Source organism: Saccoglossus kowalevskii, chromosome 17 (assembly GCF_978046115.1).
Source record: "Saccoglossus kowalevskii chromosome 17, keSacKowa6.1, whole genome shotgun sequence".
Classification (NCBI taxonomy): domain Eukaryota; kingdom Metazoa; phylum Hemichordata; class Enteropneusta; family Harrimaniidae; genus Saccoglossus; species Saccoglossus kowalevskii.
Window position 1 is genome coordinate 19,283,379 of NC_140657.1, and position 26,289 is coordinate 19,309,667.

The following is a 26,289-nucleotide window of genomic DNA, read 5'->3' on the forward strand; positions in this document are numbered from 1 at the left end:
AATTTGTCGACAACTCAGATTAAATATAGGGTTTGTTTCTCGCCTGATTTTAAACTTTGATATGGTGACCCCTGTTAGGGTGAAAAGTCAGAGGTCACACACAACATGGCAGCTTCCTTGAAAAGTACACATGCTTTGAGCTTCAAAATTCTAGCAGAATGCTCTACAACGAAAGCACGCACAGGGAAACTGAAATTACCTCACCACACGGTTGACACTCCTGTATTTATGCCAGTGGGTACACAGGGAACAATGAAAGGATTGACAACTAAGCAACTGGAAGATCTGGATTGCCAGATTATTTTGGGAAATACCTACCATTTGGGAATGAGACCAGTGAGCTAATATTTATTTTCAATTTAAAGTCTGTAATTCTGGAAATCATGAGATTTCTTTATGGTTAATTGTTAAAGGTGGTTAATGAGACACTAGATCAGATCGTTGAGATGCTTGTATGCGTATGTTGAAAACAATTGACAAGAGTACTGCCTTCATCTGTATAAATATTTATAAATTTCAGTGGCAGTTGAATCAAACCAGTGGGTACCGGTTAAATCGCATCTAAACCAGCTCACCTGATACCAACTCACCCTACGATTTCTAGTCACCTCAACCCCTATCCCGTTCGACCCTGGACACCTCGACCCCAAGTTAGACACCTCGACCCCTTGCCCCCTAGTCACTTCGACCCCCTTAGTTACACACTGTGCGTCACTTCGACCCAAGAATTATACAACACTGTATGACAATACATGTATCATACTTTCCCTGAGTGTGTCGGCCACCGATTTCATTTCACTGACTATTTAATGTTCATTGTTCATTGCCGATTTCTGTTCATTCTATCGCACGCAACTGCAAAATTACGCCATCTTGGACTTAGAGGATACTCATTCTGATGAGTCGCTGTCAGATTTGCTACCAGACATGGATGAAGAGTTTGTCATCAAATATGAAGTACTTCCCGGAGCATCTATTCGTGGCAATTCAATGTTGGTCGACAACCAGGGTTACACATACCAGGCAAAAAACAAAACCACTTGGTGTTGCAGTGCAAGGACAGTTGATTAATTGCCATGCATCTGTAATCCAAAGAGGTGACCACTTTAGAGCTGGTCTACACGACCACAACCATCCAGGCCAGCCCGGGATTGCAACGAAGTTGAAAAGTATTGCATCAGTGAAGCAGACAGCCAAAAACCATGTTCAACGTTCTGCCGCTGATATCGTCCAGGAAGTCGTCACTCACCAAATCGACCATGACCAACCACATCATTGCGCCCAGTAACATCGAACCTAATCCGCAATGTCAAAATCTTCTACCGAAAGAACCAAGCTCAACATCCTCCTAAACGAGATATACCGTACCAACCAAACACACTGCTTACTCAGCAGTTGAGTTTATAGTTCAAAACTAAAAAACACAAATCACTACAAAAATTATATTCATATAAATAGTATGAAACAATTCTAAATGTATATTTGTTTTATTTTAAACAATACAAATACTCAATTACTGATCTTGAATGAAGGGTACACACTCTTTAATCACTCTGTGTACTGTAAAATAAACATGGGAAATTGACAAGCAGACGATAACACAGGTCTCTCCAAATGTTTTAACAAAGATCTTTATAAATATAAGCTTGAATGCCTACAAAATAAAATAAAATAACTTGTTAAGACTTTCGTTTTAATAATTACTTTTATCACACCTTTTATTAAGTGTCATTATTAATAACAACTGGTTTCGGCATCACCTCATTGAAGTATTACTTAAAAAATATGTGCGTCGGCAACACCTCATTTGCGGAATAATAGGGTGTCACCGATCAAGTACAATGGTTCAGTCCAAGATGGCGTCATTTAGCAGTTGCGTGCGATAGAACGAACAGAAATCGACAAGCAACGAACATTAACTAGTCAGTGAAATGAAATCGGTGGCCGACACGCTCAGAGAAAGTGTGATATTGTCGTACAGTGTTGTATAATTCTCGGGTCGAAGTGACGCACAGTGTGTAACTCCGGGGGTCGATGTGACTAGGGGGTAAGGGGTCGAGGTGTCTAACTTGGGGTCTAGGGTCGAACAGGATAGGGGTCGAGGTTACTTGATTTCCACCCTACAACTACTTGCCTGATACCTAAAATTATTATAAGCTACGAGCAATGAAGTCGTACATATGTTGTGCCTTTCATATAAACACCAAATATGAATATTATTTTGAATATTGCTGTTAAGCCGTCAGGTATACCTGTAATAAGAAAATAAAAAAAATATCAGTGTTATAAACTAGGGTGTTCAAATCTCTAGTAAAATTATTGGCACCCCCATATTACATTGGTTGCGACAAAAAAATAAAGATTAAATACACGCATTTATGATATAAAATCTATAAATAAGAACGCCTTTGTTGTGCAGAGAGTACCAATACACCTACCGGGTAATTAATTTTCCAATATTACAAGGGAATACTGTATTTGATCTATTAGTAGTGCATGTTTCATATTAGTGCACTTAAACCATTTAATGCTGGGCCATTGAAATACAGCTTATTTTGACACCTCATTCATTTAGGTAAACTCATCTATTGTTACTGATACTCAACTTCTCTAACTCTCCCTCCAGGATTATTAATAAACCCAAGGTTTAGAGACAATTGATAATTTTAAAACACCTGCACAGTAAATGTAATCTCTCTGTTACTATTCACCCACCACACCTGCACAGTAAATGTAATCTCTCTGTTACTATTCACCCACCACACCTGCACAGTAAATGTAATCTCTCTGTTACTATTCACCCACCACACCCACAGATATCAACCCACTCTCAATGAAAGTCAAGTTGCCAGTGTGGAACAAACATTAAAAACAACACAGTGTGATTTTTTTGAACAGTATTGGGAATGACCTTTGACCACTTAAACTCCCCCCCCCCCACCTCCCATGAATGGGATATATTTATTGAATGTATGTTTTAATCATCAACAGCTTCTCTAAAGAACTACCGATATTTTATTTGCAGACAAAGTTCAAGTTTGTTTGTTATTTCATTGTCGCTTACAGGGCCATGAGTTATTAGAGAAAGTTGGTGGACTTCATAAATTCATGAATTGGGACAGAGCTTTATTAACAGTAAGTTGATTTAATACTCCCACATGCATATGTACAATGTGTTTCTTAAGTTTAGGTCATAGTTCATAGTTCACAATCAACTCAAATTTGCTGAAGTTACAATATATTAAAAATGTCAGAGCTACAACTTTTAAAGAGGGATAGTTATACAATATTATTATGTATTTATTTGTGTTTTTTAACAATATGCAAGCCTCAATATCCCACAAAATGCAAGCTGACAAGAGCTAAATCACTCATTCTTATCAAAATTGTGATTTTTAAATCAAACTTGCATGAAAAACAATCAGTTAAATGACTGTTTTTGATAATGTCTTAACTGTTACCTCGAACAAATATTATAAGGTTATTACAAGGATACCTCCAAAGATGCACGAAGACAGTACAGCAGAAGTATCGACCGACGTCCGACGGTGTACTGTCCGAGTGAATACTTTGAGGTGTCTTCATAATAACCTTATTATCATACATCTTTTCATTCCAAGGGTACATCATGGGAATGCCGAAATCCGAAAAGTTTAGAACAGAATCAGCGAACTTCTTTGTTTGGAGTCCGGTCAAACCCTGGTGGCAGCCATGTTTCTTTTTATTATTAGAGGACGCTTAGGCACGTAATCATTTCATATTTGAAATTCGCATTTCCTAATATGGTAGGATGAAAATAACCCATAAAACACCGCAAAATGTTGGCATGCTGAAACTTATGGCGTTATTGTGACAGATGTATAATAAGTGTAGATATGACAAAATAAAAGTTGTACTACAGGTATCTTATATACCATTGTATATCATATTTTCAGCTGTTATCAGGATTTTGTTGTAGACTGTCTATTTTTTTACTCAAAAGAATACATTTCTTTAAACAATAATTCCTTTTTTCAATTCAGGACAGTGGAGGTTTTCAAATGGTCTCTCTTTTAAAGTTAGCTGAAATAACCGAGGAAGGGGTGAAATTCCAATCACCGCATGACAGTAAAGAAATGCTTTTAACTCCGGAAAAATCTATTGAAATTCAAAACAGTATTGGAGCTGATATTATGATGCAATTGGACGATGTTGTACACAGCACAACGACCGGACCAAGAGTTGAAGAAGCAATGTACAGGTATGATGTGTACACCATGTAGTCATGCAACAAGTAACATAGCGCCCTCTTGTGGTCAGATCAACATTTATTTTGTTTTTATGGTGAATGATTTAAACTTCTCTCTTATCAAAGTGAAGTATCATAGGTAAACCATTGCTGGTCAAAATTAAAAAAATTTTATCAACAAATGATATATCTAAAGTCTATTTAAGAGCATTCTCCAGGACTAGAAATGTATGTGACTTTGAGCAAGATGTGATATATGAAAAATATAATATACTGTAATCCCCCTCCCCCGAATAAAAAAGTGGATGTACAAATAAGAAATGGAAATTTGGAGATATAGTGGTTTGTTCATCTATTTTGCATTGTGCCATCTCTGTAGATCAATCCGCTGGCTGGATCGATGTATCTCTGCAAATAAACGACCAACAGAACAAAACTTGTTTCCAATTGTTCAAGGTGGACTTCAACCAGAACTTAGAAAAATATGTGCGACAGGTAAATACATGTCTGCCAGTTCACACGCTTACAGCATGGCATGTCTGAATAAAATTGGCTTGCAAAGATGGTGCAGAGTAGGGCTGTGGCATTGCCCTTAAAGATTACGCATCCTGAAATTATCCATAATTTTTCAAAAGAATTCCAAAATTTAAAGCGAGAGCATCGTCACCTGCACACGCGTGGGAATTGAGTCCCAAGCGACGGTAACAGCACACACTAAAAATGCAAAGGCTCATGGGTAGACACTTGTTTGTAAACAATGACACGCTAAGGCCTGATGCATGTGCAGGTGGTGACTCCCTCACTTTAAGGTGTAATATTGAAATAACCTCTGCTAGATAATGACTATACCCCCAGAAAGTACCAGGATTTGTGACCTTTGAGGGTCATGCATAAGATTTATTGAACTGAGCTGAACTGAATGAATCGGATATCACCACATATTTTTTATAAAAATCTGACTGCTTGAATCAGATTTTAAAACTAGCAAACGTCTTTTATGTTATGCTTTGCAGAAATGGTGAAAAGAGATACTGCCGGGTACGCGATTGGAGGACTTAGTGGAGGTGAAGAAAAAGACCATTTCTGGCGGATGGTCAAATTATCCACTGATATATTACCGAGGGATAAACCAAGATATTTAATGGGAGTTGGGTATGAATTATTAAGTATAAGTTTCATAAAAAAAAATATAGTGTGCGACAAAAACATGTCAACATTATAAACGTATTGTAACTGTAAAATTTCATAAATTCAAAATTCTAATCGACAAATCTAATAATGTTGTGACATCATAGTGAGTATAAGTTATGAGTTCAATGTCATCGAATCAGCAAAGGCATAAATTTGCATAGGCTGTAGGTATTCACATATGCTTGAAGGCATGTGCACACAGTATGGATGTAGACAATGTAGAACCATACATAATTGCGTTTATAAACTTAGATACAGGTTTCTGTCATACACTGTAAATGTGGTTACATGTATATTGCATTAATATTTGTTATGGTTGATACGGTGTACTGCATCAGCACCCAGTGATAAAACTTCACTTTCTCACCAACTTGCAAATTTTGATTATTACGCCCTTTAGTGGTGATTATTAATGTCATTATGTTTCGTTTGTTTTTTGTCCAGATATGCAGTTGATCTGGTAGTTTGTTCGGCTCTTGGCTGTGATATGTATGACTGTGTGTTTCCTACAAGAACAGCTGTAAGTCAAATTTAACACAAAAATGTAATATTTTCACATTGGTTTTAACCCTTTGAAAACAAAAAATGTACATTTTATTGTAAACTAACAAAGAAATTATAGAAATATACTATGCTCTACTAAAGTTTTGATGAACGAATTATCAAAGGGTTAAGAAGGGTAAATTTATTCGGGGGGGAGGGGGGTTGTCACTTCTGCTTTTTTTCACATGCAAATGCTAACCATACATGAATTGTGTTTGGCCACAGAAACCATATTTCATGATTATGTGAACATGGCTGTGTGACCATCTTCCCTTCATAATGATATTGTACATGTACTAATTTACTACACTGTCAAACACATTGCTGGACTTAGCATGTGCTGATCAATTGAAAGTTATTTAATTATTGGTTAAACATGAATCACAAGGAGAACCAATCGATTATGACCTAGGATGTCAATTTTAATGTTTTGTGATTTTGTCTATTTCTTAATCTCAGCGCTTTGGTTGTGCGTTACTTCGAACTGGTCAGATCAATATAAAAAGTAAACAGTTTGCCAAAGATTACCGACCTATTGACGACACGTGTAAATGTTCCACTTGTGCCAGGTATACCCGGGCTTATATCAATTCTATTCCAAACTATGAGACTGTAGGATGTCATCTTTTAACCATTCATAACATAGCATTTCAGGTAGGTCAATTATAATGTCAATTTCTGCTGATAAACTGTTCGCAGTTTTATAATTACTGTAAATCTCCACCGCTTTAATACTGTATTTTCTTTATTAGGAGCACATGTGTTTACGAAAATGCCAGAATGTTGACTATGGTCAAAATAAGTTATGTTTTAATTAATCCAATATCCAGTACTGTGAATACATTAGTTATTCACTGTTGTAATTTTGCAATTTTTGTCGATAAGTAAATTTTGCTAAATTAAGTCCATGTGAACATGGGGAAATAACAATAGAAATCATTGTTTCCCTGCCAAGCATGTGACTTAAATTAAAAAACGGTGAAATTGCTGAAAGTATCAAAATAACGAAATTGATTGCCAGTAAAAATAAATGGTTTTACAGTAAATGCAACATTTGTTTTATGTGCTCTTCTATTAGAGATGTACGGATAGAGCAAATGCAGTAATTTAGCATTTTTTCCTGACTCACAAAATTTAAGCATTTTATGGCATTTTCTCTTTAAAAGTTCCTTCTCCTTGGATTAATTTACAGAAAATAGAATGTTGGCCAGTGCAACAACGAGATCAACATGATTCATAAATCGCAGCAAAACTGTCTTTATATATATAAAAGCAAAATTATAGCAAAACTTTTTCAATACCTCAACAGTTCATTCAAGTATGGAGATTATATTATATGGGACTTCCTTTTGTTATGTTCTTGGGGGTGAAACTGCTAGCACGCCACACTGAGAACAGAAATTAACTTGCAAGTTGGTCTACAACACATGGTTTTTTTTCGTGTCTTAAGTTCGTTTCCGTGTTGTATTTTACAGATGAGTTTAATGCGGAGTATACGAGCAAGTATCGTAGAAGATAGGTTTCCCCAATTTATAAAAAGCTTCATGAAGACTGTGTATCCAGACGAAGACTATCCAACCTGGGTCAGAGAATCGCTAGCTTCTGTCGATGTACATTTATCTCAACAATAAAAACTTGTAGCTTGAATATTTGAAAGAATTTTAAAAATTAAAATAATAGTAATAAAATTATATTTAGTGGATTTGACTCAAACTGGAGGTTGTTTTTTTTGTACGTGTCCATGTCATCTAAGATGTTTTATCAGTTTTTATTTAAACTTAGACAATCGATGTCAGCTTGCAATGTACATGTGTAAATTTTTATTTGTTCCATTATCAATACCAACCAATGCTTTAGTTCTAATGTAGTCTAATGCTAAATTATTATAAAAATCATATTTTTTCAAGTCACTCTGCTTCACTTCAACCTCAGAATGAGATGTCATGTAATTTGAGAAATGAAACAAAAATCTGTTTTTCTGTCACATGCGGTTTCACAAGGATTGTACTACAATCCACAGACTGGCCCCATTTGTTTTCATGAAACTAATATTATTTAAATTGACTATTACATTTCAATGATAATTGATAAACAAACAAATCAATCAATTAACAATGATTGGCTGATGTAATTTGAGTGTATCCTGCCTCTATTTAGCCGAATACTGCACCTTTGTTAAAAAAGTTTTTCCTAACCAATAACAGTCTCTATACAGTCTGAAAATTAGCTAGCATTGTTGTTGATATGGTGTGCAAAACAATATTGTGGTATAAACAGTAATAAACAAAATGGTGTGAAACTGGATATTCCAAAACTACCCTGGTAGTAACAAATAGGACTGAATTCCCATGTTTACAGGGGTTTGTACAGGTATTGTATAACCATGCATATTTACATCTATGGAGAAGATACTGAAAAAAAGTGTAAGTTGGTTTAAACAGGATTTGGAATCAGATTTACGGAGGTTCAAGTCGAATTGAAGATTAAATTTCATGTTTATCATGCTTTCAATGTGATGGATTCATACGGTATAGATACAGATAATGAAAAAGGAAATATGAGGTCACCAGACAATTTTTCAACATATCGTTCAAAATGTCATGGGAAAATTTTCAAAACTAGCATTTTTACACAGGTTTCTATAGCGAGATTATTTCTTCATTTACTTGCTGTGAAATGGAATGAAAGTCATATTATTGACATGAATCGAAAAATTGTGAAAACATTTTAAAAAATTTATATATAATTGAGTGAGTTTCCATAGTAATAATAGTTTTATTTCCCATAATGCATTGCACACTGCACTGGCATGCTCAGTAAGGCAAAATTTGAATTTGGCTCTACCCGCATAAACAAATTTAAAGCGGGGGAGTCATCACCTACGCGTGCATCAGATGGCCATAGCATGTCATTGCTTACAAACAAACGTCTGCCCATGAGTTTTTGCATTATTAGCGTGTGTTATCGTCACTTGGGACTCAATTTCCGCGTGTTTATATAATTTGCAGAACACAAGCTTTTAAGGTTACCATGTATAGAGCTTAAAGGGTGGTGGTCGTCTTGCAGTGGATGTTTAAATTTCATGTAAACAAACAATGTATTTTACTTGTGTTGTGTTCATTGTTATGAGTCCCATATCGAACAGGATGTGGTGCGATGACCACCGCTCTTTAATATTTGAATACGAGATGAAATTATTTTGTTGGGGCCAAAGATTGGAAAAAAAATTATTTTGTAGAAAATTTAGGCATTTCTGGGAATATTCCTGAAAAAGGCTGATTTTGCACCTCAATTGCCTTTCCTTTTTTTCAGAATTTTTTGTTAATATTTTTTTGCATAATAACTAGCACATTTTAATTTTTTTGCATTTGTCATTGGTTGCAGTTCTATTTAAAGATCTGTTTTATCCTAATGGTATTTATTGAACACCCTTAGCACAACAAATGTGTTCCTTCATCCATACATGTATAAATATTTATAAATTTTAATGGCAGTTGAATAAAACCAACCAATCAACGAGAACAGTGCGCAACCTCGTCATTGGAAACTGTTCCAATGTTATTCAGTCAGTCAATAGAAACTTTTTTTGTGAAATTATAGTTTCGTGTGAATCATAATGTTCTTTCATTTATTTTTTGTCAGATATTTCAACATCTAGTTAATAATTTTATAGTGTTTGCAGCTAATGTTTATGGTTTTGTCTATCGGGTGCCTGGTGTATCGTGTGGCAGAGGAAGGCGACTGGATTCGAGGTACTGATAAGCAAAAGATGATCATTTGTTTTATATTGACCTTTCACCTTGCTAAGCAACGGGGACTAATAATAAACACTAATGTATATCAATGCGCAATATTGATTCTCCATATTAAACGTTGCATTCCTGATGATAAATTGTTATAGTTTACAAATATTGCAGTGATAGTTGAAAAATATTTTCCACGATACACAATTTTATTACTGTTTGCTTTTGAGTTTTGGGACTATTTTATTGCGTAGGGATATCTACCATTTACAGCTGATCAACATTTGTAAGATTGTCAAAGATGGCGACGGTCGTAAGGGATAAAGTTTGCTTGACTACAGTACTGCTTTAAATCCAGATGTAAATGACACAAATCGATTGCCAAACAAAAAATGATTATGGAACACTTCACTAATAATGCAGTCTCTGCGAAGGCGACTGGGATTAGATGGAACGATTCGAAGAACGACACGGAACAAGTTGAGTACTACCAGTATCAAAACCACCTGCCCCCAAATCAACTTCACCCGCATGTGTACCGGGAGGATTCCAAAATGAGCGACCCGTCTGCTGAAGTAGAAATTAGGCTTCCCTCTACCAGGGAACGTGGCATAAATGGCAGGCCTGAAGGTATACCAGAAAGCGTGTTTATCACTCCGGTTGCTGGACACTTGTCAACTAAACCATTGCGGACACCAACGACGGCGGGGAGAGCATCTGTACGGTCGAGGGCCAGACCACGGAAAACCTTCGAGGTAAGTACGATACGCGATGGGAACATTTTTTTCTATAATTTCTATAATTAATTGAAATACATTATACACCGGGTTCTAATTTGGTTGCAGTTTTGTTATAGTTAAAAATTGTAATGCTTTTCCGATAACCTTGGAAATGGTAATTGAATTTCCGGTGCTTTGGGATTTTTTTTTCGGTTCATGAATTGCTACATAATTTATTTGTTGTTGTCTCTAAATGAAGGTAATCCTATCGCTTCAAATAATCTGACAAATAAAAGCGTGCGCCGTTATAAAATCATCTGTGCAACCACTAGCAAACATGTAAACAGAAAAATCAAGTTTTGTTTACACTGCCCGAACAGTTTTTGTACCACTGTAAGGCGATACTGTTGATTTTGAAATTCGTCTTTTTACTTTCCAAACGCGAACACAGGTCCCTCTGTATATTGCAGTTGGACGCAGAATATAGGAAACCACGATCTGAATCAATCTCAACTTGCATGTAATTAGATTACCTACACTCTTCTACCAACGGGGTGGTGTTTATTGCGATAATGATCTAGGTGCATAGGTGTTAACAACACTCATGGTGTGACAGTTTTACAAAGAACCATGGACACCGAGTGCTTGAGCTCTTGGTGTCACACTAGGAAACAAATATTTATTTAAAAAAAAAACTACTATAAATGCACAAATCAATCATTATTCAAGAAATTCCTTCAGACCGTACAAATTCTGCATGTCCTGGCAGATTTAATAATTATTTCATATTCTGTTCTCATATTCATTATAGTATTGAATTATTTAATTATTTAAACAAATTTCTGTCAAGTCATTTTGGGAAAAGGTTTCCTAATGTATTCTACGTTGAAATCCCCTCAACCCCTGAGACATTCCAGCCTCCCCCAATGTAATTGTATATGCCCCTCTTGATAACTATATACATGTATATACATACATGTACGGAAGAGGAACATATTCAATAAATATAGGGGAGTGGCACTAGAGGAGCAAGTTTAGAATTAGGGTTAGGGGTGCGGGAAGCCTAAGGAAGTCTTACTACCCCTCATTTATTGTGAACTCTTACTCATTAAACATTTAACCATGAAAATCAACAATGATATGGTAACTACTGGTACATTCATGCAATGTGTAATTTTCCTTTCATACCTAACAGCTCATTTTAGCCAGTTGCACATCAATTATTTTAGATCATCCCAGACTGCCTCTGTCCTTTCATAATTTCAATTACTTTAAAATTGTTCACAATCAAATTCAAATGAGTTCCAAATTAATTTTTAGCAATTTCAATCGCCAATTTTATTTTGTATCGCCATGGTACTTAATTTCTCTCACCCATAAGGTTTTAAACGACTTTTCCGTTGACTTATTTGCTAATCTTAAAATCCCTTTCAGGATCTAGACTAATCCACTATTTGTCAACACTTTTGCTTTTGGCAAGTATGTATATGTTGTGCGTGAAAAGCATGTAAAATGAAAATTCACAGTCGGCACACCAAATCATGTCTTATATTTGTCCCATGATGCAATGCAAGTCAAATACCGGGTATTCTTTTTACACATAATTCAAACACGTACACTGAGCAAAAACAAATCAATGTAATCACAAACCATGACTGTCCAAAAATATACCGGTAATTGTCCTTGGAGAGACCTACTGATAAACTAAACTAACTTCCTAAAACTAAAACCAGAACTAAAAGTAAACCAGAACACTGTTTTTTGCTAAAACTGACACACAGATGTCATCGTTTGGGGGAAGTGTACTATTCATTGGAGATTGTGCATTCTATAAATCCATGTGGGGGTTGTCATAAAATTTACCTGCTTACTCGGAAACTGCTCAACAGAAACACTGTGAACCCCATCCAGAGGTGGTATACATTTCTCTCATTGGCTACATGCAGGAATGTGAAATGGAACTGTATATCAAAACTCAATGTCTTCGTAACACTGAAATTTGAGCAGTGAAAATACTGAAATTTGAGCAGAAAATGTATTGGAGGAAAACCAAAATGTCTGGGGTTAAGTTACTGATATCCATACTAATAATTTGGAACAATAGAAATAATTAACACATCAAAACTAATCTTTGTTGCATGAAAGTTCAACCACAGCATTCCATCCCATAACAACAGCCAAGTGAAAACTGTGAATTTTGAGCAGCAAAAGTTTTGAAGGCAAACCAAAATGTCTGTGGTTGAGTTACTGATATCCATAATACTGCATTCATAAACATAGTTTGGAAAATTCAAAAATCGAAAATTTTTTTGGTATATACTATGTTTTCTTCTTTTCAAGACATCAATGTCTTCCTATAAAATAAGTTTTAATACTCTTATTAAGGAATTGCAAAAATAAGATGCATGTCATATCATGTCCATGTTTTTGATGGATTATTAGAAAATCTGTAAGACTATAAATATTTTTAGTGAAACCGTACATTACCCCCCCCCCCTCATCAATAAAATGTGCAGGTTTTTTGTGAATTTTTTTTCTTCAAAAAATTTGTCCCCCCCCCCCCAAGTTTCTAATAGTCAACACGTTAGTAAGAACATAAAACATTGAAACACTGGGGGATAGAATTAAAACAAAATAAAGTACATTCAATCGCAATCCTTCCTGGAGGGACTGTGATTGAATAAAAGTTATTTGTAATTCAATTCTACTATATAGATTCCCAAGGTTTACTTGTACACAATTGGTACTTTGGATTTTAACCATATGTATCTACTAATTTGTTTGTTTTTTTTTCATTTCAGCCCACTCCTTTCTTGAGTATTAATAATCTACCACCAGGCACCAAAGTATTAGCTGGTAAGTAGATCCTAAAGCTACATCACAGAATGTCTCATGTTGCTTGTTCACACACCACTGTTCAATGTATTTCTATGAGCTGAGTGTGAACTGCTATGGAACACTGGTTGAGGAGCCAGTGAAAACAGCACAAACTCAACTGTGAGGTAATCCCGAGCGACCAAATTGATATATGTTCCACATATAGGGGTAATATTGTTACCGGGTTCAGTCTCAACAACTACACCAAGTACTGTATTTGGAGACTTTTCAGCCATTGTTTTCACGGTGATGGTTGTCAGACAGGGAAAATGCCTGGATGTTTGCCCCCGAAAATTATTATTATTCATTGAGAATGGCACAAACCACTCAATAAGACTCACTATATGCATAGTTGTATGGATCTTTAAATGGCAAGTAGTTAAATTTTACACTAACTGACAGTAATTGATCTCTTTCCTTTTAAGTCTTATAAAATTGATCAATTTGCTATTTTCAAGCACTTTATTCAAAATATTTATTTGTTTAGCATTTATTTTCTATAAATAAAGCACTAAAATGTTCAAAGCTGTTATCAGCACTTTAGAATATATTGAAAAAGATATTTTGTGCAAAATTACTTGTCATTTTGTTTTGTTTTTTGTCTGTCTAATAAATGCTGTTTCCAGTGCTGCACTGTGCGGCGTGCAAATTATTCAAAGTCTGGATGCTGGAGTATGCTATCTTGAGTTCATAGGGTGGTGGTGGAAACATTTTCGTCCATGTATTCATGGGGCTGCACTGGCAAATCATGGGACAAGTGTCACAGGAACACCAAGCAGATTGTTCACAGACTTCCGTGTAATTTGAAATAAAACTTTCATCCGAACAAGGGGCATCGTCGATGATATACTCTCATCACTCACACTGGACTGATCTGAATCGTCACAGTATACCGTACTTCCCTGATCATAAGCCCGGAGGCATGAACACGTAAAGGAAAAGTAAGGGATGAGCTTGTACTCGAGGACCAACTCAGAAAAAATGATTTTGTTTTGGGGTTAAACACTGTAACCACCTTGCAAACAACGAAAAATTATCCAAAAAAAATATTCGTTCACCATGCCGGGCTCGGGAAAATAATACTTATTTTTGAAAAAAAATGCGTCATTGATTTGAACGATACTTACAATGTAGGAACAAACATGTTCATAAAAAACACACACATTTTATTACAATACGATTTACATACCGTCTGAATTTACGGTGAAATAATGGGTGGGTCTGTGAGGAAACGGTGGACGAAGGCGTTTATCATTATCTTCGTTTTGGTATGTTTTCGATCGTACGCAAACTCTCAACGCAAAACAATTTTCCACCATGAGGTTTTTCAGCACGATTTGACCTGGAACAACTTCCTTTGACATAACAGGTCATGTCTTTCATTAACCAATCAAAATGATGTGTCGTAATGATGAAATTTTCCGATTATTGACGATGATTTTTTTAGTGCAATGCGGAAGTGAATTACCACAATGTTAAAATGCGATCTGTAGCACTGATTGCAACGAAAAAACGATGATTTTTTTCCCTAAAAACTGGCGATTCGCAATTTCCGAAATATTAACGACGGTTAATAGTAACCGTGGGTAAACTGAGTGTGGAGGAAGAATTTAAACACCTTTCTCGGTCGCCAACATGTCTCATCGTTCAAACCCTAGGCCTTTCATGATAGTCTCAAAGTAAACCATGCCCAATATCCAGGTACACGCCTTGACGATCACATTTTTGGCTTTTCGAAGGCTACTACTCAAAGAAATATGGATTACTCCAGAATTGCAACATCGATGTTCATCCTGAGTAAATGACAGAATAGAAACGATGCGAATCACGTTGTGTATGTTCGCCATGCACTCTGAACTTGAAATTAATGCGAGTTTTCTCATAAAACTAAAAGCATGAACCAAACTAACATGCCAATCACGATTATTATGAAATGAAACACACCTTTTACACGCATATTTTAAAGAATATCGTCGACGCCCAGTAAAAACACTCTGGGCTTATAATCGTGAATGCCCTCAACTCGATAAATACCAAGTAAAAACATAGGGATGGGCTTCATACTCGGGAGGGGCTTACGATCGGGGAAGTACGGTACTTTAACGCAATTGGGCTTTCACTCACAGAATACTGTGGTTCAAACGCATAAGGCTCTAACCCAAGTTTTAAAAAGCACATTGTGCATATAAAAGTTGAGTTTATACTAATAGTACACAATGCTTGGCAGCATGAACGGCTATGTACAATGGCGTATACGAATGCGATCAGATACTAAAACGTCATAGCTTTGAAAAGTACCCGGATGTTAAATATGTTCGTTCGTTAATTATTCCCCTTCATGAATGGCCTCCATGGCAAGCACTTCAAATGCCTATCCAAGCTACAGTTATAATCAAAACAAAATTAAACCGCTGCAATATTATTTCGAATACAGTTTAGAATATACACAACTATAAATTAAGGCCGCATTTAGGTTCGCTTTAATATTCAGCGATGATATTAGTTTTCATAGTCTAAATTATTTTAATAAGTATTTTAACAGTTAATAATAATTTAAATACTAATAGTTTATTTATTACGCAACTGTAATCTGCTGTGGACACAGTAAGGTAAAAATAATGTAAAATAAGGTATAAGTAATACAACTAAAAATAACTTCAAATTTAAAAGGTCTCAGGCGGTGTTTTGTATATGGTATTTTTTAGATGTAGTGAAAGAGCAATGTTATTTTTATACTTTGTAAGAATATTACGCCTTTGTTCTCTTTACTGGAGGTAATTTCGCAGTTTTTCAGTAAGATTTTAAGTAAGATAGTCTCGCTAAACTTTCCTTGGTTGTTACCTGTAATGACCTTTGCTTGAGGTTTGTCTTCAGTTATTTATTCACTGTTATCATAGTTGAATTCATTAGTTCACAGTTACGTTACCAATTCCTTTAACTGGTTAAGAGGTTAAAAACATTGACCAGGATGATGTAGGAAAGGTATGTGAGATGTACAAGTCTTAGATTCCCAAATTATAGGTTATTTTGATAAACAGCTAAAATTCAAATGGCAAACATAGCCGATATAATATAATTTGTACACCGCACATACTAAATATTATGCAAGTACATATTTACTTGAGTGGCTAAAAAAAGCAAAGCTACTAATGCTCTTACAGTGTATGGATACGGTGATGGTGATGTTGTCTGTACAAACTACATTGCAAATCCCTGAGGCGAGTTTCACTGCATGTCTCGTGTCTCTACAACAAAAGTTGATGTTGAAGACTTGTTTAAAGAACAAAAAACAATAATATTTTTTTTTTACCTAAATTTACTGGTTGAATGCCTGTGAAATCTGTTTGTTAAGGTATTGAATAGTCTTAACAAAAATACATTAAATTGCATCATTTTTCACTTATTCCCAGGACATGAAGCAAATTGGTGAAAACTATTTTCACCATTATTGAATACCCTTACTTGGTCTAAAAGTAATTTTAAACCCCATGAAGACTTTGTCCTAAAAAAACATTGACTCTCATAGTTCATTTCTGACAAAGGACTCCTTTTATATGATTACCCTGTCTGTCCGAATATTTCACCTCTATGATCCTATTTGTCTGAACTCTATCTTTCAATTCAACTGTCACCTAGTCCACAATCAGATCAGGTTTTATGTGATAGTTCTTTGTAAACTGGCATTGTATTACTGTGTGCACAGGTATGAAAGACAAGTATTGCCCACTGATTGTGCTATAACTTTTTATACACCCTCATATGCTTTTTATGCTCTCCAGTGAGATGAAACTGTGTTTGAAACGTTTTTAGAGCTTGCTTCACCATAGCAACCAGAAATTAATTACTCAAATTTGTTTTGGTATGTCGTTTCTCCTAAATAAATTTGCTCATTTGTCAGCATACTGTATGTATCACGGGATTAAATTACAAGTAAGGGTAATAAGAAGGGATATGGACTCATTTGTCTGAAATAAAAAATAAATAAAATAAACCAGAAGTTTGAATCAAGGTGTAAATGGGTAATGTAGTATTCAGCGGATACTTATGAAATATGAGAGGGCTTGTACATTGTGTGTGCCATTTTTATGCCTGTGCAGTCACCATAAAAACTCAATAAAAGCCAAAGTGTACATTTGTATATATGTATTGTGCTTCTGCACTCAGTTTTACTCAGCTTGGAGTGTTCAAAATTGAATTCCATGGCAGACGCATAAGTTGTCTTGGTAATGAAATGCCATGCGACGATTACTCCGGTGAAGCTTTGTTGTTCTGTTGTTGCTTGCCACTTGAGATTGCCTGATTAAAAAATGATTAAATTTGTTGTGCTTCAGTGTATCTACCACCATGGTTGTTTGCTTTCACACTTTTTACTTAAACTTGATCAATGAGTGCATTTAGCGAAAATTGAAAATCATTATATATATTAAGATAGAATTATTCTCGACATCAACCTCACAGCATGGCTGATATCAAGTGCCCTGACTGTGCTCTTGCTGTCAACCGTACGGCGTGGTTGATATCAAATGCTTGACTATGCCCCTGTCGTCAAGATCATATCAAATGCATGTCTCTGTTCTTTTTCGCCAACTTCATGGGCCGGCATGCTGGTATCAAGTGGCCGGCCTCTGTCTGCCCTTGCCATCAGCTTCGCAACATGGCCGATATCAAACACTTGCCTGCCAAGAGACAAAAATTGATTTAGTGTTTAGTCTCAGATACATGTGTTTATATTAACACAAAAATAATATAATACTTATTGTGTGATTAGAGAATAATCTTCTATCACACCTTGTTTTTTTGTTGAATGTGCAGCACATATGCACGTTGCTGTGTAGCCTAGGTACTGAGTCAATAATGCTTTTTTTTTACTGCATGATTAACTGATTTCACTGTCAGACATTATTTAGTGGTACATGACGGTGATGATATGGAATTTGGCGTTTCAATTCTAATCACAGTTACAATAAAATTTCTGTACAAATACTAATTGTTCTTTTAAAAACATCTGTGTTTTGTTTCTGCTGCAAACTAAATCATTTTTCAGTGTATTCATTGGTAATTGTGTGTTTTGTAGGGTTTATGATTGAAAACCATATACTGTTGTGAGTTTAAATTTTGTAAACTAGCACAAGGACTGAAGAAAACTGTTTAGGAACACCTCTTATCTTCTTATGAATTACAGAGCTTGCACCTTGGTTCTAGTAATGCTCTTGATATCAACATTGACTACAACCAACAATTTCATTTCTACTGTATATTAATGTGTTCACGTCTCTTTTTGATGATGTAAGTTCAGCTGGTGTAAGAGAAAGACAGATTGCTTCAAGGACAAACAAAAAAACACAAAGTCCATCAACATTTGGTCAACCATTGCCTAGCATCTCTGTCTGCATTATCATATTTACAATCGTTGTACAAAATTACTGGTGTGAATGCAAGAACACGATTTTAATTACCCTGTTCAACTCATACTGATGCAACTTTTTGTAGTAAGAACATGGCAAATAGTGCTGTAAAATTTGTTGTTCACCACGTGATCCTGTGTTATGCGTGAAATTGAGCATAAAAACAGGAGAAACAAAGGTCATAGCAACGCAGTGATGTCAAAACATCACATGGGGATGTGTTCTGGGGGTACCGGTAATTTGATGCTTATTAATTATTTTCAATTTCTTAACACAATATTCCCTTTTCAAAAATCATTATTTTGATATTAAGTTGTAAAAAAAGAAAAATTTAAAATTCAAAATCAAATTGTTCGTCTATTGCAACTGATGCTCAGTCCATGCCTTTCACAGGCAAGATCTTGCTATGTATAAGCAATAAACCCCCTTTTATAACGCATTAGTTCACTTTGATGACAAATATTTTTGTTCTTTATTGCTTACAGATGAAAATAATGAAAGATCAAGCAGTAAATCCATTAAGAAGAAAAAGCAGAGCAAAAAGGAAGTGAAATCACAGCATCAGCAGCAGCAACAACAACAACAACAACAACAACAACCTGAGCCTGTTATTTTTATGAGTCGCAATAACTTGGTCTCCAGATCAGCTCCGTCAGCTCGTCAATTTGAATATATTGAATCGCCATCGTATCTTGGTCGCATGACTCCATTGGAATTCTATAACCTTCATAAGTGAGTATTTGAAATGATACAGGTACCTTTTCACTTGAATAAGCCAACTGTTTTATTAAAATCACAACCTGCCAGGCAATGTGCAGGCTATTTGCCAACTTGCTGGCGTAACAGTTCAATATTCTGTGATGTTAAGATGTCATTGTGAGTAATTCCTAAAAAGGTGTGAAACACAGAAACAAAAAGCTTGTCGAAAGATATAACAAATTTGATTTTTCGTCAATAAGAAAGTGAAATTTCAGCATCTGAATGTTTCTATTCGCTGCCAGGTGGTTGAATGGCTAGAGTAAAAAAACAAATTATTTTCTGAGCAAAAATAAGATGGGCCAAGTAATAGAAGAATATATTACATTTTGCATTACAGCTATAGCTTTATCGCTCTTATTAGGAGTATTCACAGTTAACTATGGAATTCACATATCATCTCAAGTACTTTACATAAACATGGTGTCTTCTGATTGGCTAGGACTTGAGTAGCTAATGGGTTGTGATTATTAAGTAAATTTTTTCAATGCAGGTTTATATCACATATGGTGTACACCAATCAAGAATGAGATGTACCTTACATTTTGATTATTGTTCATTAATGTTATTTTAATGTGAAAAGTTGAAAATGCAGACTGAAAACATCTATTAATTTGCATAGTTGCATATCATTTGCATAATGAATGAGGCAAACATACAGACAAATAATAGTCGTGTGTATGAGGAAGGTCTCCGTACAGTTTTCATACAGACCAATTTGTTAAAAATAGCTCCATGAGTGTATACTGCCCTCAACATAATTCATGAGTGTATACTGCCCTCAACATAAACACAGACTTGTTGCCCTGGTATACGTCTCGGCTGTAAATCATCCATATATTCATCACCATTATGAGCTGAATAAAATGAAACAAACTCATAAAGAACAGGTTTTTTCAAAGTTGTCCAATGAATTCTAGTATTTATAGTGTTTCACTGAATGCAATGCATTAAGGCCAAAAAAAAAAAATTGTTTTGTTTCCATCAGCGGCCGACCAAAAAATATGAAATATCGGGTCGCATAAGTTTTTTTTTTTTTGGGCACGTGCATTTGCTCTATCAGAAACTAAACCCGAATTCTTGAAATATGACTTATCCTATAGACACCCCTCTGTTATTTACGCTAATAGAACAAATATGGTAACATCATTAATTTGAGATACATAGAATTTTAATTTTTTTGTATTTCACACACTTGACTAATTTGCATATTTAACCATAATTTGCATATTTGCTGCATTTTTACAGGTTTACAGATGTTTAGTAGTTTGCATAATTTATACACAATTGCACGTTAATTGCATTACAATTCATTCAGTTCAAATCTCCTTTGCATGCAATTTCAATAAATTGTATCACATTCTGGTAAAGTTAAATTTTCTTTATTTAATCATTACTTGTGTAAATATAATGTTGTGCCTAGGAACAAGAAAGGGGAGCTCAGGAGAGGCAAGCTTAAGTCCTTGTCTGCCGGTAAAAGCCAATCCTCGTTAGTATGCCTGCTATTCTATATAATGCATGTACTCCCTGCCGTGCTTTCACCTTACCTTCTTTCATGGCATGCAGTATTTTGTAACAGTGATTATGATTGGTCTGTTGATCAACCGTGAATTGAGATTCACTTTCTTCAGCCAATAAGTGATGATGTTATAAAAATACTGCATGTCATGCTAGATTATTTGCTGTATACACATACATGCATCTGTGCTTGCTATTTTCCATAATGTTTTGCAGTGTGTGTTTCTTGTGATTCTTACAGTGACTATGTTGGGTGTTTTATATTATGTATGTATGCTTTGTGTTGGAACGCCATCAACAGGAATAGTTTTGTTTCTTGTCAATAACACATATCGCCTGGTAAATAGCTTGTCACAAAATTTTCTATGTTATGAAATTGTGAAAGTGCTTTGATCAGAACTGCAGAGATCAATAAACATGACTAAAACTGTTTAAATGGCTGTTCTAGTTGTGCATTATATTTCTTGCTAACATATTTTGCAATATTTTCAAGTAGACAGAATTTCAAATTGGAGTCTGGTCTTCATCAACAATTTTGACAAAACTATTAAAACAATTATTCCAGTTTACTAAATGAAGTATTGACCTATTGAGTGCCAGCATTTTTTTTTACCCTAAATTCAAATATTTTCACATTTTGTAAAATATTTCCTAAATTTAATTATTATTTTGAACCATAAGGACAGTTTCAAATATTGCTTTTGGTTTTTGATCAAAAGGTTTGTCAATTTTTATCTAAATTTCATGTGGATAGGAGCAGACTGTAGAAAATAATTTTGTAAATGGTGCCAAAAGTTAACGATGACACTTATGAATTTTACTATGAACTACCACTGCATCACTTTTAAAATTTGATTTTTGACAAGAAGCAAACTATTCGATCTTGATTTTCATGTTTTATTTATTGAACAACATATGTTTTGTATTCACAAGTAGAACCGGTACAAGTTACTTGTTTTCCATTGTAAAAACATGTCAGTGAAGTTGATCCATACACGTTTTGACATTATTTATTTGCTATGATGTGATTGATGTCATATCCTGTCCATCACTTGGATGTGATGTCATATCCTGTCCATCACTTGGATGTGATGTCATGTCCTGTCCAGTGATGCATGGATACACATGTGCATTTTTCCTATTCTTTTAATAGACTAGTGTTACTTCCTTTCAGATCACCAAGTGCTTTATCTGGACCACCAACATTATGGTCCTTAGGCAACAAGTTTTGGCCCAAACACCCGCCGTTCTTTACACCGGAACCCAATCCGGTACCACCACTGGCTGCTGCTGATCCAGCAATAAATAGACATATCAATTCACAAGTTTTGCAGCCATTCAAGCAGGGTCCCGTAAGATCAATGGATGAAATTATACTGGTAAAAAAACATATTATATATTTGATTCTAACAATTAACAGTATTTATGAATTCAATCATTAAAAATTACTAAAAAATATAAATGAAAACAGGTTATTGATGGGATATCAGCATCTCTATTATTCAAAAAAATGTTATAAGCATAAAAATCATGTAGATCATGAATATTCATCTGTTTAATTCTCATTTTAATATACATGTTTACATTTATATAAAGTAAGTGATAGACTCTACTTTTTTGTTTGTGTTTTAGGAACGGGTGCCAGTGCCAAGTCAAGAGCTAAAGGAATTGACTGCTGTAGGCATAGTAGAAGTCAGCAGGGCCTTTGCCAGACAGAAAACACCACATTCTGTCAAGAAAAATGGACGTCTTCTCAAAGCCAGGTATGTGTGCATGACAGAACATGCATGCCAACAGTTGTATTTAGATCTCATGCTACCAATTGCTTATCAGCGTTCTTATGGTTGTTGTTAGCCAATGGGTTTTCTTTCACAGTGTTTTATCTGAAATGTGATGTATGAGGGTGTACTTCAGCTACGTCAGCTGTGTGAAGGTTTGTTTATTGGCAAGAACCCATGACGTGTGGATCTGGGCAACTCTTGATTGGACGCTTTCAAATAGGCTACTTTTATAAAAATATTGAAGGTGGAAAGCTTGACAAATCTGTGTTTTTTATACACCCATTTTGTAGGAGTTTGAGCTAACCAACATGTGTTTTACTGGACAGAATTCTAATACATAGTTGTGGTTTCTACAAATTTAAACATTGTTTTGATCTTTATAACCTGTTTTTTTTTGAGAAATTCACCCAAACGCGAACATTGTCGTCTATGGAATTCTAATTAGTGGTAAGAGCCCTGAATTTATGAAAATATGTCTCGGTAGTTGTTTGTACCTCAAGTGTGTAACAGCGCCCCCTAATGTCCAACAAATGTTTTATTTTGTTTTTTGTAGAATAAATAAATTTTGCATGTATATTGATTTTTAACGTACTTCCAACCTTAATCCTCACATGAATACTTAAGAATGCAAGTAACCCATCATTGGACTTTCTTTTTAAAATTTTCTCAGATTATTTAATGAATTTTGCAGCTAAATATCAGGAGTAAAAATTGGGATTACGTTGTTTGGTTTGGTTGACTACTCGAAAATCTATAGTTTTTGTGCAAATGTTTTGAAGATCCTAGTATAAATTTGACTGACGCTGTAGCCGCAAAAAATATATAAACAATGATGAATGATCTGCCAATCCATAATGGATAGAAACTCACTTTGTGGAACATATATGTACCCGGTACTCGTAGACTTACTCTCTCTTCGTTTATCGCATTTTCTTTCATAAATCACCCCTGGGCTAACCTTCTTCGTTCATTGACAAATCAGGTCACCCAGTCGAGAGGCCATCCTGACAGCAGCATCAGCCGGGGAATCTAGAAGCGTGCATACAAGATGCAACGCAATGACCCAGTGTGCTTTAGCGTACTGGGCAGACGGCCTCGCAAATTGTCAGATTTCGATATTGAAATCTGTTGTTGATGTTACCGCTCAATTTCTCTTTTTCTTAAATAGTTTCTCCTTTATTCATTTTCGAAAACAACATTGTATTCATATCCATGGTTCATGGCCTTGATACTCAATAATCGGATACATTATCCTAGTCTTGGCAACAACAAAAGTGGTGGGAAAGGGTGGTTCGATCTTCTCAGCAGTGAAAACTGAAACGAACACATGTAAACTAGAACGCAATCTTGTTTATTCTTCAATAATATACATACAGATGTTAACTCGAATACAAACTGAACGACGTATACTGTAAAGTGGGACATTTAAATTTACACGCAATAGACGGCACTGTATCACAAATGAATGCTTTGTTGATACCTAAAATCTCTGCTAATATGGAAAACTATGTCACTAGTGATTTACTGGAATTACCACATTTAAGAGACTTTAATACTCTCCCATCCCATTAATGACAAAGAACCTAACTTTGACATTGACATACTTATCTGCAGAATGATGTCATAAAATCTACTGTCATTGATAATACTAGACTATAAGCATGTTTATTTTCTGTAGAGAAAGTATATTTGACTTAATTTAGCATTTTAGCATTCAAAAAGTTACTGCAAACCACAAAAAACAGCCAAGTTTTTTTTTAGCTCCGCTGTCGACTTTGGAGCGGAGCTTATCATATGAGTGATTGTCCGTCGTCGTCCGTGTCAATGTTTTACTTTTTCGACTTCTTCTTGAAAAATACAAGCCTGAATGCTTTGATACTTGGTGTGTATGTACCTGGGGTAGACCTCTCTTAGATTTGTTCATTTCATGATGATATCTTCAATTCTCTAAGTTTGGTGAATATTTTTGTAATTTTTAATAAAAATTGATATTTTCGACTTCTTGTTAAAAACCGCAAGTCCAATTGCTTTGAATATTCCATATATAGATTCTACATGTGGACCTTTCTCAGATTTGTTCATTTCATGATGATATCTTCAATTCTCTAATTTTGGTGAATATTTTTGTAATGTTTGGTAAAAAGTGATATTTTGGACTTTTTGTTAAAAACCGCAAGTTCAATTGCTTCGATATTGCATATACAGATACTACATGTGAACCTTTCTCAGATTTGTTCATTTCGTGATGATATCTTCAATTCTCTAATTTTGGTGAATATTTTTGTAATATTTGGTAAAAAGTTATATTTTCGACTTCTTGTTAAAAACCAAAAGTCCAATTGCTTTGATATTACATATATAGGTACTACATGTGGACCTTTCTCAGATTTGTTTATTTTGTGATGATATCCTCAATTCCCTAATTTTGGTGAATATTTTTGTAATTTTTGGTAAAAAGTGATATTTTCGATTTCTTGTTAAAAACCGCAAGTCCAATTGCTTTGATATTGCATATACAGATACTATATGTGAACCTTTCTCAGATTTGTTCATTTCGTGATGATATCTTAAATTTCTTAATTTTGGTGTATATTTTTGTCATTATTTGTAAAAAGTGATATTTTCAACTTCTTGTTAAAAACCAAAAGTCCAATTGCTTTGATATTACATATATAGGTACTACACGTTGACCTTTCTCAGATTTGTTCATTTTGCGATGATATCCTCAATTCTCTAATTTTGGTGAATATTTTTGTTATTTTTGGTAAAAAGTGATATTTTTGACTTCTTGTTTAAAACCGCAAGTCCGATTGCTTTGATATTACATATATAGGTACTACATGTGGACCTCTCTCAGATTTGTTCATTTTGTGATGATATCTTCAATTATCTAATTTTGATGAATATTTATGTCATTTTTGGTAAAAAGTGATATTTTTGAATTATTGTTGAAAACAGCAAGTCCAATTGCTATACATACTATACATATTGTTCATTTTCTAATGATATCTTCATTTCTTTAATTGAAATGTGCCTTGCTAACAGCGGAGCTATCTCAGCCAGAGGCTGCTTGTTTCTTTTATGCCAAACTCATGTTGGAATTGTTAACAAGTAATTTTGGTACAAATAAATTTCAAATTTACCGTTATATATTTTTGTTTCAGGTTAAAACCTTTACATGAATTTAAAAAGGACGGACCCACCATCCATCAATGTAAGGGAGTAATCGCACAAAAGAGAGACCACTCGCCAAGCCAAGCTCGTATGCTGCAACGAAAAAAAGAACTCTTATCCAAGTTGAAACTGAAAGATATGAAATTTGATCGTGCTAAGACGCAGGAGTCTATCCACAGGACAAGTATTGCATCAGAACACGATTTATTAGAAAGACAACAAGATTTCATGTGAGTAGTTGTATTTTATAAATATTTTAACACATGTTCAGCTCTTATGGCCTGGAATCTAGTCATTCCAAATACACCCAAAAAAACGTGATAAATCAATATATAACATAATAAAACATAAATC

At 34.9% G+C, this 26,289-nt stretch overlaps 2 protein-coding genes across 3 annotated transcripts in view; both read left to right on the plus strand.

Moving 5' to 3' along the window:
• Nucleotides 1–105: 105 nt before the first annotated feature.
• On the plus strand, nt 106–7,675 carry LOC100367470 (queuine tRNA-ribosyltransferase catalytic subunit 1-like). The gene is made up of 8 exons (XM_002736438.3): nt 106–336; nt 3,067–3,135; nt 4,023–4,240; nt 4,608–4,723; nt 5,242–5,380; nt 5,864–5,939; nt 6,422–6,616; nt 7,438–7,675. Exons 1-8 carry the CDS (start codon nt 106–108, stop codon nt 7,591–7,593), a joined length of 1,200 nt encoding a protein of 399 aa, XP_002736484.1. The 3' UTR covers nt 7,594–7,675.
• A 2,319-nt stretch (nt 7,676–9,994) lies between these two features.
• Nucleotides 9,995–26,289, plus strand: part of LOC100367317 (uncharacterized) — a 40,372-nt gene continuing 24,077 nt past the window's right edge. The window contains exons 1-7 of one of the 2 annotated variants that reach the window (XM_085492367.1): nt 9,995–10,460; nt 13,226–13,280; nt 19,192–19,438; nt 20,886–20,951; nt 22,155–22,359; nt 22,613–22,743; nt 25,926–26,165. In XM_085492367.1, the coding sequence (XP_085348493.1) occupies nt 10,098–10,460; nt 13,226–13,280; nt 19,192–19,438; nt 20,886–20,951; nt 22,155–22,359; nt 22,613–22,743; nt 25,926–26,165 (1,307 nt within the window). In that variant the 5' untranslated portion in view covers nt 9,995–10,097. The remainder of the gene's footprint in view (nt 10,461–13,225; nt 13,281–19,191; nt 19,439–20,885; nt 20,952–22,154; nt 22,360–22,612; nt 22,744–25,925; nt 26,166–26,289) is intronic. The other variant, XM_085492368.1, reaches the window with a different exon arrangement.